The sequence below is a fragment of the Xyrauchen texanus genome, chromosome 35 (genome assembly GCF_025860055.1).
Source record: "Xyrauchen texanus isolate HMW12.3.18 chromosome 35, RBS_HiC_50CHRs, whole genome shotgun sequence".
In the NCBI taxonomy this organism is placed as follows: Eukaryota; Metazoa; Chordata; class Actinopteri; order Cypriniformes; family Catostomidae; genus Xyrauchen; species Xyrauchen texanus.
The window spans coordinates 1173501-1186883 of record NC_068310.1 but is presented as its reverse complement, the minus strand read 5'-3'; the positions used below and the strand labels follow the sequence as shown (position 1 = coordinate 1186883).

Below are 13383 nucleotides of genomic sequence, written 5' to 3'. Positions count from 1 at the left end.
TAACAGTGTACATTTGCTGTCAAGCCATTAATGTCTAAACCGCTGGCAACAAAAGTGAGTACACCCCTAAGTGAAAATGTCCAAATTGGGCCCAATTAGCCATTTTCCCTCCCCGGTGTCATGTGACTCGTTAGTGTTACAAGGTCTCAGGTGTGAATGGGGAGCAGGTGTGTGAAATTTGGTGTCATCGCTCTCACACTCCCTCATACTGGTCACTGGAAGTTCAACATGGCACCTCATGGCAAAGAACTCTGAGGATCTGAAAAAAATAATTGTTGCACTACATAAAGATGGCCTAGACTATAAGAAGATTGCCAAGACCCTGACACTGAGCTGCAGCATGGTGGCCAAGACCATACAGCGGTTTAACAGGACAGGTTCCACTCAGAACAGGCCTCGCCATGGTCGATCAAAGAAGTTGAGTGCATGTGCTCAGCGTCATATCCAGAGGTTGTCTTTGGGAAATAGACGTATGAGTGCTGCCAGGAATGCTGCAGAGGTTGAAGGGGTGGGGGGTCAGCCTGTCATTGCTCAGACCATACTCCGCACACTGCATCAAATTGGTCTGCTTGGCTGTTGTCCCAGAAGGAAGCCTCTTCTAAAGATGATGCACAAGAAAGTCCGCAAACAGTTTGCTGAAGACAAGCACACTAAAGAACCAGATTACTGGAACCATGTCCTGTCGTCTGATGAGACCAAGATAAACTTATTTGGTTCAGATGATGTCAAGCGTGTGTGGTCGGAAACAAGGTGAGGAGTACAAAGACAAGTGTGTCTTGCCTACAGTCAAGCATGGTGGTGGGAGTGTCATGGTCTGGGGCTGCATGAATTAACTGGGGAGCTACAGTTCATTGAGGGAACCATAAATGCCAACATGTACTGTGACATACTGAAGCAGAGCATGATCCTCTCCCTTCACCATGGGGGAACCACAACAATAACTCTCCTATCATTCCTTGGTATGAGCAACGAAAAGACCAAAGCAATTACGAGGAAAATTATGGAATTCATGGCCCTGGATGACCAGCTGTTCTCCATAGTTGAGGACAGAGGGATCAGAAATCTGATACATTTCCTCGATACAGAGTATGAGGTACTTTCCGACGTCGCGTTGCCAGAGTTGTTTAATCTCGTGTCAAGTAACACGCAGCCTGATATCTGTCAACATTTGGGTACACAAATTCGGGAGAGGGGAAGTGGGGTGCTGGATGGCAGGGGCAGGCTAAATACTACACAAATTGTGCCGTTGTTGATTTAATGTGCTGAGTAATGTAATTTTTCCCACCGTGTCCGATATTAAAATCGGTGCGACACACATTGCAAAAGGCATTTGCATTGTCGATGTGGCTTCGGGATATGAAATTCAATTCTTCCATCCAGCTGTTGTTAAATGTACATGTATATATTGCTTTTTTCACCGGAGCACCAACTGAGTCTTCTCCCATCTACCAATGATGCTTGATTTAACATCCCTCGCCTACTACCTGCGCAGATATCAACAGCGCAAATGGGTTGTAGGTTATGGGATGATTTTAATCTCATTATGATTAATGAATGCACACACAATTATGCATGTACTAGATAAATGTTGTGAGTATATTTTACTAACCACAAACAAATGCCATTTTATTTGAATCTGAGGAATTCGGGATTGAATGATTGTGCAGCGATTTGTACAAATACAGACATATTTGCAAATAAACATGTTCTGTTCTACATTAATAAATCAAAAATTGCTCATGCAAAAATGAATCCGTGCATTTGTGGATCAGAAGACACGCGTGCATTTATTGACATCTTGTTCGAATCGATCGTGTTCGGTTCATTTGGATTTTGAGACTTCCTTTTCGCTGTTTACAGCATTCACCCACACATACACACACACAACTAACGAACAAGCCAGTGCTATTCTTTAACGTGAACACGATTCGTAAATGTGTGTCACTATACAATGAAACAAATGCTTTTCAACCGGTGTCTGTAGAATTAAGAATTACATAAATGTGCAGCAATTTGTTCAAATAAAGTCATGTTTGTGAGTATAAATGTTCTGCTTTGTATTAAAGTGTGACAATTTCTGCCTGCAAAAAGGAATCCATGCATTTCTGGATCAGGCGACACGCGTGCATTTATTGATTCCTTGTTAGAGTCGATCCTGTTCGGTTCATTTGGATTTTGAGACTTGCTTTCCGCATTTTCAGCATTGACGATCCACACGCAACTGAAAGGCAAGGCAGGCAGGCAGCTGTTGCAGAATTACGGAGTTGGCCTGCCCCTGCTTTGAGAACAGGTGATAATGGACATTGTTCGCATTCTCCCGAAGAACCTTTAAAACATGGATAATACCATTTTAAACCAACAAGCTGGTTGGGTAAGTAAAACTAATCTTTTTTTCTTTTATTGCATACTGAAAAAAATAAATAAAAGTAACATCCTATAGACTAGCAAGTTAAAAACAATGTACATTTGATATATTTGACATATTACATTTTATAAATATTCATTTGATGAGAAATTAACAAAAAAATGTTGGCTCTTCATTATGTATGTTATATTATTGTTTAGAGTGCGAGCTGATCAGGGAGGAGAGAATGTTGGCGTGGCTCGTCTGATTTTTTTCTGTACGTGGGCCAGACAGTAACTGCTTTATAGCAGGCAAAAGTGTGCACAATCAGAGGCAAGATAGATTAATCTAAGATAGTTTAAATGTCTTTAACTTCTACTTGAAAGACTTGTAATGTAATTATTTTTTAAATGAAGAGTAGAGAGAATCTGGCGTGATCTCTGGATGGGAGTCAACAGCGTGTTCTACCAAATCTTGCGCACACTAGAGGAACATGGGTGGTTGTCCTTTCCCTCACGGAACACATTGAGGTTTGCTTGCAGTCGGGGCAAAAATACATAATGGCAGCAAAACAGGTGAAGAGTGCTGCTCAAATTCAGCATGTCCTGTTCCTTTAGTGTGGTTCCACAATGTGATTATTCATATAACATGGTTTGGGACATACAAATTACGGGAGTTTTTTTGGGAGAAATAACAAAACGGGAGACTGCAGGGAAAAACGGGAGTGTTGACAGGCATGGTTACAAGCCGTTCCCGAAGCAGTGCTCAGTTTTACAACTGATATTTGGACATCTAACGTAAGTTGAGCGTATTGGACACTTCAGTTTTTCAGATCTTTGGAATTGTTTTGTTAGCCGAGTAATAAAGAGAAAAAGGTCAGTTTATAAAAATAGTGGAAAATGACATCTGTTATATAAAGCAACTTATTTGCAGTTAATTGTTATTTCTACCTCTTTCCAGTCACAGAGCACTTTATTTTGAGAGTTGTTTAAGTGAGAGAAGATCCTGTAACTTAGTGCAGTTTGGGGGAAATTGTAATGTTTAATCATTTATTTTATTATGAAAATAAGATAGATTTTGTTTGTATATGTGGTCAATAATAGTTCTTAGAAAGAACTATAATTCTTGATATCTGTAATTGTATTTCCACTAGTGAAATGTCACCATATGCTGCCATTCAAAATCAATTGTTGATATCAAGAATTGATTTCTTACTAGTTATAATTCCGAATACACATATCAGCTTTGTATTTCTTACTATTAGAAATAACATTTTTGATATCAATAATTACATTGTTACTAGTAAAAATGTCTATTCTAGATATCAATTGAATTGCTACTAGTAAAAATGTTAATTTTTGATATCTGAAAATGTATTTCTGATATCAATATAATTTCAGATATCTAAAATGGCTTTCTTACTAGTAACAATCACATTCCTGATATCAGAAATGAACAGTCACTAGTGAAAATGGAATTATTGATATCAGAAATGAACATTGTTACTAGTAGCAATTCAATTGTTGATATCAAGAATAGACATTTCAACTAGTGACAATTGAATTCTTGATATCAAAAATAAAGATTTTTACTAGTACGAATTGTATTTCTGATATGTGAAATTGGAATTTCAACAAGAAATAAATTCTTGATATCAACAATTTATTTTGAATGGCAGCCTATGGTGACATTTCACTAGTGAAAATACAATTACAGATATCAAGAATTATAGTTTTTACTAGTTGAAATACAATTCTTGATATCTAGAATGAGCATTTTAACTAGTAAAAATGTAATTGTTGATATCAAGAATTAGCATTGTTACTAGTGGAAATGTAATTTCTGATATCAAAAATTGCCATTGTTACTAGTAGATATCGAATTCCTGATATCAATAACTATCATATTAACTAGTGAAAACTGAATTGTTGATATCAAGAATTCATATCCTGGAAATGAATAAAAGTTAAAACGGCTTGCCATACTCAGCCGGTGCAGTTTCAATCTCTCCCCCTTAGATCGGGACATTCACACGACTCATAAAAGAGGCAGCACCGACCACACAGAGACATGCCAGTTTCTGAGTTTATAGTTATTAACATGACCTGCTGCTGTATTATTTGAATTTTAATAAAGACATTTTACCTCATTTAAGATGGTACGCCGGGATGTTTCCTTTAAAGAGCTCCGCCTCCCCTTATTCCACAATGGTACATGCTTTTGAATACTTTGGGATCTAGATAAAATAAACTGTGAAAGTTTAGAGTGCATCTGGACTGATCTGTGTAATTCTTCTTCCATCAGACGTGAACGGCTTCTCTCACGTGATATCGTTACAGTTTAATGTGATTTCATGTTACGTTAAATGAGATCAAACAACTATTCGACAATACAATTTTGTATTTTCGATTATGTCGATAATGTCGACTAAACTTTTCAGCCCTAATGCAAATGATAATATGCTTTTCAACTCACCTGCTTTATTTGCTTGAATAAATCCAGGTGTCTGTCTTTATTAAGTTTGACGTGTTTCCTCCTTTCGTCAGAAAATTGCGAAAGCAGCGTTTACAAACAGGTTTTTGCTGATCTATAATTTCCAAACCTGGCTTTTTCAACTTTTCATTTCGACATGATTCAGTTGAGACTCCGCAGCAGCTTTGCTTGCCGCAATCTTTTGCTTGTTGTGAGCGTTCGAAAGTTCCCGCCTCTGCGTGGGTACCGGGTAGACCCGGTACTCCGGTACCTTCAGAAATTCTGGTGTCGTAAATTATTTTTTGTTTGAGTACCGACTTGGTACCAGTATTTTTGACAACACTACTTCATAGGATGGTTTCCGATTCGTGTTGTCCAAACATTTCCAATAAATCCAGAGCGTTGTAAAGTCCAAAAGTCAACATGTTTTGAAAAAGGATAAATGTAATAATTTCCAAAATTCACAACATGTTTTTATCTAACAAAATATACTGCCTCAATCCATGTTTGTTGGCGTTTAGGTTTTCAAAAACATTTTCATTGTGGTGAAAAAACTTGCTGGACACAAAGCGAGGCATGCAACTTCCGGGGCAGTCTAGCAGCTAAAATATACACACACACATATACACGTGTGTGTATATATATATATATATATAGGTGTATGTATACACACACACACACACACACAGTGCGCATCCGGAAAGTACTCACAGTGCTTCACTTTTTTACATATTTTATGTTAAAAGCCTTATTCCAAAATTGATTAAATTCCTTATTTTCCTTAAAATTCTACAAACAATAACCCATAATGACAACGTGAAAGAAGTTTATTTGAAATATTTGCGAACAAAAATCACATGTACATAAGTATTCACAGCCTTTGCTCAATACTGTGTTGAAGCACCTTTGGCACCAATTACAGCCTCAAGTCTTTTTGTGTATGATGCTACACGCTTGGCACACCAATTTTTGGGCAGTTTCTCCCATTCTTCTTTACAGGACCTCTCATTCTACAACAGGTTGGATGGGGAGCATCAGTGCACAGCCATTTTCAGATCTCTCCAGAGATGTTCAATCAGGTTCAAGTCTGGGCTCTGGCTGGGCCACTCAAGGACATTCACAGAGTTGTCCCGTAGCCACTCCTTTGTTATCTTGGCTGTGTGCTTAGGGTCGTTGTCCTGTTGGAAGATGAACCCTCATCCCAGTCTGAGGTCTAGAGCGCTCTGGAGCAGGTTTTTCATCTGTACATTGCTGCATTCATCTTTCCCTCGATCCTGACTAGTCTCCCAGTTCCTGCAACTGAAAAACATCCCCACAGCATGATGCTGCCACCACCTTGCTTCACTGTAGGGATGGTATTGGCCAGGTGATGAGTGGTGCCTGGTTTCCTCCAGATATGATGCTTGCCATTCAGGCCGAAGAGTTCAATATTTGTTTCATCAGACCAGAGAATTTTGTTTCTCATGGTCTGAGAGTCTTTCAGGTGCCTTTTGGCAATCTCTAGGCGGGCTGTCATGAGCCTTTTACTGAGTCGCTGCTTCCGTCTGGCCACTGTAGCATACAGGAATGATTGATGGAGTGCTGCAGAGATGGTTGTTCTTTTGGAAGGTTCTCCTCTCTCCACAGAGAAATGCTGGAGCTGTCATCGGGTTCTTTTTCACCTTCCTGACTAAGGATCTTCTCGCCTGATTGCTCAGTTTGGCTGGGCTGAGTGTCATGGCAAAGGCTGTGAATACTTATGTACATGTGATTTTTTTCGTTTTTATTTTTAATAAATTTGCAAAGATTTCAAACAAATTTCTATGTCATTGTCATTATGGGGTATTGTTTGTAGAATTTTGAGGAAATTAATGAATTTAAATCCATTTTGGAATAAGGCTGTAACATAACAAAATGTGAAGCGCTGTGAATACTTTCCGGATGCACTGTATGCACGCGATTAACTAGATCTAGATAGTGAATGCTATAGGCGTACTGAAAAATCAGGCCATGACTGGAAAAAAGCCATTATGTTTCTGTAAACTGTACCGCCATCGAATACACGTAACCTCCTTCAACTACAACCACAAATTCTATCAGTCTGGACAGTGAAGGAAAAACTATGAACTTTTTAAGGCTGGAACTTAATGTATGCAAAATTCAAGTGCTATAGAAATTACACAGTTTTAACTTTGTGTAAATAAGAGAATTAATCCCATGTGCCTTAGTTTGCTCACTTTTAGTTTAAACTCTTGACTCAACATTTTTCAATTCATTGCATTTGTCCTTGTATCTCCTCATAGTATTAGATTTTAGAGCCATGAGTGTGTTAGATTTGTTTTTGGCCTGCTCAGCTAGTTGATCGACATCATTCTGAAGGCTGTAAGAACTGATATCTCCATCAGTTCTTCCAGCTCATCTTCCAAAGTTTTTCTCTTAAGTCCATGCATGGCACCCTCTCTCTTGCTCCTCACTTCATCAAGGTAGATCCTGTATATGGTCCTGGCCGAGGCTACAGAAGCCAGTAGTTCACAATGTCCTGCATTGTTAATCGCAGAAATCAGTTTAGTTTTGAAGTCCTCATTTTAAAATTTAGCTGTTTTGTCCTTTCCACAGGTGAAAGATTTGGCTATTTGCAAATCAGCAAACATTCCCTGGAACAACTGGGTGGTGCTGCACGCTCTGGTGTCTGAAACGTCTGCATGTACCTCTGCCTGCAGCGTCGCATTCGAACCAAACGCTGCTCAAAGTTCGATCGATTTTCCTTCGGTATTGGCTCCGCAGGAAGCGGTGGTCACTACAGCAGCAGTTGTGGTGGTGTTAGTAGTTGCTTTGTCGGACACGGTGAAGTAACAAGAGATTGTTAATTGCTGTCTGCCTTTTACAGCTGATTTGTGGCCATCGGACTGCATATGAGATTTAACGGCTCCATGTTGACAACCAACGGGCTGCAACAATGTCCTAAATTCTTTGTCTTCTAGCCACTTTTGCTGTAATTTGCTCTTACCTATTTCTTTGCAACTTTACTAAATTAACATTCTATGTTCCAACTCCTCCAGGTCCCAGCCCACCGCAGTCCAAACATCCGGCATTACGGCAATTTTGCACCAGCCGGAGGCAATTACCAAACTGGTTCTGTGTGTTTATCACACCAACGAACATATTTTTGTGACAGCAAATCGAAGTTATTAATTATATATTCAAAATAAATTGGTAATATTATTTTTTCTTAAACTATCTACATTTGTAATGTGTGTAGGAATAACATTTAATGCTTTTTAATGCCATTTAAGGCCTTAATGTTTGCAAAATCTATTTAATGACTATTAATGCTTTTCAATGCCCCACGGAAAGTTTCACAGACATGTGACTAACACAAATGGAATAATGTGGGGGGTACCACATGAGGGAGGAGGCTGTCTTCCCTGTAATGCACAGCGTTGAGATTGCCTGCAATGACAACAAGCTCAGTCAATGATGCTGTGACACACCACCCCAGACCATGACGGACCCTCCACCTCTAAATTGATCCCGCTACTGAGTACAGGCCTCGGTGTAACGCTCATTCCTTCGACAATAAACGCAAGTCTGACCTTCACCCTTGGTGAGACAAACCGTGACTCGTCAGTGAAGAGCACTTTTTGCCAGTCCTTTCTGGTCAAGCGGAGGTGGGTTTGTGCTCATAGGCGACGTTGTCGTAGGTGATGTCTGGTAAGGACCTGCCTTACAACAGGACTACAAGCCCTCAGTCCAGCCCCTCTCATCCTATTGCGGAATGTCTGAACACTGATGGAGAGATTGTTCGTTCCTGGTGTAACTCGGGCAGTTGTTGTTGCCATCCTGTACCTGTCCCACAGGCGTGATATTCAGATGTACCGATCCTGTGCAGGTGTTTTTACACGTGGTCTGCCACTGCAAGGATGATCAGCAATCCTTCCTGTCTCCATGTAGCATTGTCTTCATATGAGCATCTCATCGTATGGACATTGCAATTTATTGCCCTGCCACATCTGCAGTCCTCATGCCTCCATGCAGCATGCCTGCAAGGCACATTCACACAGATGTGCATGTACCCTGGGCATCTTTCTTTTGGTGTTTATCAGAGTCAGTAGAAAGGTCTCCTTAGTGTCCTAAGTTTTTATAACAGTGACCTTAATTAACTACCATCTGTAAACTGTGTCTTAACGACCACTCCACAGGTGCATGTTCAATCATTGTTTATGGTTGTTTAAGCCCTTTAAAATAAAGATCTTTAAAGTTATTTGGATCTTTTAAAAATTATCTTTAAAATACAGTGTCCTGAAAATGGGATGTTTCTTTTTTTTGCTGAGTTTATATATGAAAAAATAGTTTTTTTTACTTAACTTGATGTCTAAATATGGGGCAATTCTGCACGTGATGCTGAAAGTGAAAACCGTGAGATTCAGCGCAACAGCCAAAGACGTCCATCCATCATGTTCAACAATACATTGAAAAACAGCACAGATGCACAGAAAAGCACGTTTGAATAGCCCTTAACTCGCAATATACTTGAAAAACTTACCCAAACCCAATAGTTTGTCAGAACTTGTAGAGTTTGGATAGGGTTGAAGATCTCTATTGCACATGTAAAATAACCGAATAGTGATTTTGAGATTCGAATAGTGGAGTGTCGAGCGGTTAATCAAATGTCAACTATTCGTACACATCTCTAGTAAACACAGAGGTCAACGGGAACATTAAAGTAACCTACTTTAAAGTTGGCCGCATAGTTTGGAAACAACCAACAGGTGAGTGGCCTCTCTCTGGTTGTCTTCTAGCTGACACACACACATACATACATTTTTGGTAGGACTGACTCTCACGATATATTACATCATGTAGGGAGAGTTCGATTGTATGTTACGGGCGGAAGCCCATTTAGTATAGATCCCTAAACCTGTAGTTTTGTAGTGTATTTACTAGTAGCGTTTTAGTGTCGTAACAGTATTCATATATTCCAATCTGTCGCTCTACTCTAGTTTCCCTCATCAAAGAAAGTGTGTGCACTGTTTATGAACAGCCTTTTAAACGTGCATAAGCAAAACATGTGATTCTGTCAAGGACACCTAACTAAACATTGCCAAATGATGATAAGTTTCTGGTGGATAATCTATTTGCTCTAAAACAGCGAACAGAAAACAGGTTCAACTGGTGGCATTCATGTTTCTAGTTAACAGGTGCGAGAAAAGTTTGAGGCTAGTACAGGAGTAATGTGTTCCCATCAAAAATCTGGCAGCCAAAAAACTAACGAACACATTAGCCAGCCTGTTTATAGACTGCTCAAACAATAAGCCAACAATTCCATCAGAGAATGCAGAAACCGTCTACAGCAATTATTTTGTGGTGTAGTGATTGTCATTATTGTGATCCTGTTCGCTATTTGATTTTGAGTTTGTACTCATTTTGTCTCATGGCGAGAGAGATGCGGGTCGAAACAATTTGCCTGGTGCCCCCACTCTATGAGGGACTATGTCCTTTTCCCCATTGCTTGTTTTGTTTGAGTTATGTCGGACATTTTCAAATCACATTTTAGTATACACACTCGTGACTATAACATTTTAACTCCTGGATTGTTTTGTTTGTGTATTGCATTATTCATTTTTTTCTTATGAATTTATGTTTGTTGTTTTGTAGTAGTGCTTTGGGCTTGGGAAAAGCGCTTTATAAATAAACATATGTAGGGCCTTGCCCCACTGAAAATGGCAGCAGAGAGAGCATGGCCCTTTGTTCTATGATCAAAGGTGAGACATTGAACTCCATTTCCCAGAATGCATCACAACCGGACGGAAGTCCCGCCCATGGACTCAATCTCAGACGCCATTGGTCAAAAGCGGCCGATGACCGATGACGTCATCTTCTTAACAAAACTAGCGCGCTCATTTGAGACGCCTTCTCTCTGCATCCAGCTTGACTGTACACCTACAGCTCCGCTCTAAAGAGACATCTACACCAAGGAATTTCCCTACTTCTGGACAAAGACCAACCACGTTTTTCTAAACCTCACCATTTGGCCACTGTAGAGTTTGTTCCAGTCGTGTAGTGTACAACTGGTTCATTTCATCTTCACTGTGAAACAATAGTGAATTTATATAGAAAACGGAAAAGGTGACCAGCTTCCCTTCTCAATCGTTTTCCCACAACGCTGACTACCTCTCGCGTTTCTCGCGATCACCGGACCCGAGAACCAACGCAGAGACGTGGCTTTTCGCTGACGAGCGTGAGACCAAGGACCGAATCCAGATTGTTTCTCCTAACCGCTCAATGCAACAGGAATCCAACAGACAACCCTGCTGAAATCACACAGGATTTCACAAGTAAGGCTTGATATCTGGGCAGATTTAGTTTAGAAACTGTGACTTTTCTTATAAACCTAAATCATATATATTTGATTGCTGAATGTTTGATGTTTTTGTTTTCATTTGTATGTTAACTACGATTGCTGAACGTTTAATGTTTTGTTTACACTGTACATTTAACTACGATCGCTGATTGGAGTTATGAGATCGTCATTTTTGGGGAAATGTTTATTTATTGAGTGATCTGAATCAACGATTCAATCGCGCTGTTACCAGCGTGTCGTCTCCGTTAAATTGCATGAACCCCTGTTTGTTCGCTCTCTCTCTCTCTCTCTCTCGCTCTCTCACACACACACACACATTGAAATTCACGGAGCGAGCAGCACCGCGGTTTATGTGTGAATCAGGCTCGTGTTTTTCAAATTCTCCCGCCTGTTTCGTTCAGTTCCTTTGTGTGTCTGCTCATTACCACCCGCACGTGGTATTAGCTCTGTTGTGCTGGATCTGATCCAGCCATCTTGCTTCCCTACACGTCACATAATTGTTGGCTACGCCCTTTCTGGCCTAGCCCTCCATTTTGACTAGTTCCTCAGGAGGAGTTTAGTCCGCCATTTTGTGTCTTGGTTACCGACTCGAGACACACACACAAACACACACATACACTAGCATATAGCTCCACCATTTAGTTAGGATTTCCATCTTATGTTTTTGTGTTATATTCATTTAGTATTGGCAGTGTTCATTGCTGTTTGATTATAATAAATCTTGTTATATTATAATAAGTATTCCTGGTTTGTTTGTTTGAATATTGTGTTGAAGCCAGCCTCTGCCACGTCAAGAACTCCTACATTCCTTCAGTATTGTTAAATTGTTGTTGTTAGAAGCCAACTGTAACCAGATTACTGTTGGGTTCATATGGCAACAATCTGACTAACTTCTTCCCCTTTTGATTATTTTGAAACTCAATCTGCAGGGTAGAATTTTATGAGACTTGATCAGTCACTTACTATCATTTTTCTCTTGTCAAAGAGTGGTGCCCCCGAGGATAGAATTTAACGAACTAAATTCTATTATTTAATTATTAATTAATAATTAATAAACATGAATAATTAATTTATATTTGATAGTAAAACTGATCTAACCAACCTGTGAGCCTACATAAATTGGTGCCCGTGTAACATTGATTCTAATCAATGTTCTATTAATTAATGATTGATGATTGTCTATGATAATTATTAATTATTGCTAATAAACACACCCGCTCCAAAACTTGTGAGCACTACACATATTATTATTATTATGTTTCCTTTCATCTACTGATGGTCGAGGGATATAAAAGGAGAATCATGTCAGCTTGTTTTGCACAAAATTTCATGTGTACCCAAGTTTTGCAAATACTTATTGTTTCCCAGAAGTTACACTCACATTTCATGTAAAGCGCCTTCAGATGTAGGAATATATTACAGACATTCGTACGTCCCAATATTGAGTGTTGTGTAATTAAATTCCATATGTGGTCAACCTGCATTAGCAGGTGTGAATATATGTGTACTTATCAAGAAGTATTATGGTTATGTTGTAAAGCAGCTACTTTCTTGCACAGCTTTTGTTTGTTGAGGACATCAACTCGTAAGCATGTACAAGCTTACCTTCCACTTCTCACTGGGTCGAACTTTAGGGATGAACATACCATCAAACATATGAGAGAAGGGGCCATGACCTGAAGAACAGACAAAACCTGAGATTTTAAACAATGATGACCCACATTTCATTGACAACATCTTTCCAAAAACATTAGCATATCTTTTTAGCATCCACCTACTTGGGAAAACGATTCACCTAGTTGAATCCTGTAAAATATAGCGAGTATGTTTACATGCACACCAACACGTAGATTACTACCATAAGTCAGATATGACACATTCAACACCCAGTCAATTTAATTGACCTGTGCTGATCAATTTATGCTCGAGCCGTTTATGATTTATAAGGCGCTTACGTGACCATGATCAATGTCCCGTCACTGTCTTTGCTCTTGGTTATGGTAAAATTTAGTAAATTAGTTCCAAATGACAAAAAACATGGACCAGTTATGGAAAAAAGTACGGCCTGAAATAAATCAAAGAAAATCTAAATCTCAAAAGTTGGAACATCAAAATGTCTCCTAAATAAAATAATTTTCTCAGCCAAGCATCACATCTACAATGAAAATGAGTGGTGCACCACAAGCTCACTCCCATTATAATTAACTGCATCAATGTCTCATGTTTG

The 13383-nt window shown here is 39.3% G+C and overlaps 1 protein-coding gene and 1 long non-coding RNA gene across 3 annotated transcripts in view; one reads left to right on the top strand and one right to left on the bottom strand.

Moving 5' to 3' along the window:
* LOC127628719 (uncharacterized) overlaps positions 1–13383 on the top strand; it is a 244004-nt gene that overhangs the window by 14751 nt on the left and 215870 nt on the right. The gene's annotated exons all lie outside the window — the stretch shown is intronic.
* samhd1 (SAM domain and HD domain 1) overlaps positions 1–13383 on the bottom strand; it is a 78786-nt gene that overhangs the window by 20922 nt on the left and 44481 nt on the right. For both annotated transcript variants that reach the window (XM_052105521.1, XM_052105522.1), the window contains exon 6: positions 12762–12832. In XM_052105521.1, coding sequence (XP_051961481.1) covers positions 12762–12832 — 71 coding nt within the window. The remainder of the gene's footprint in view (positions 1–12761; positions 12833–13383) is intronic.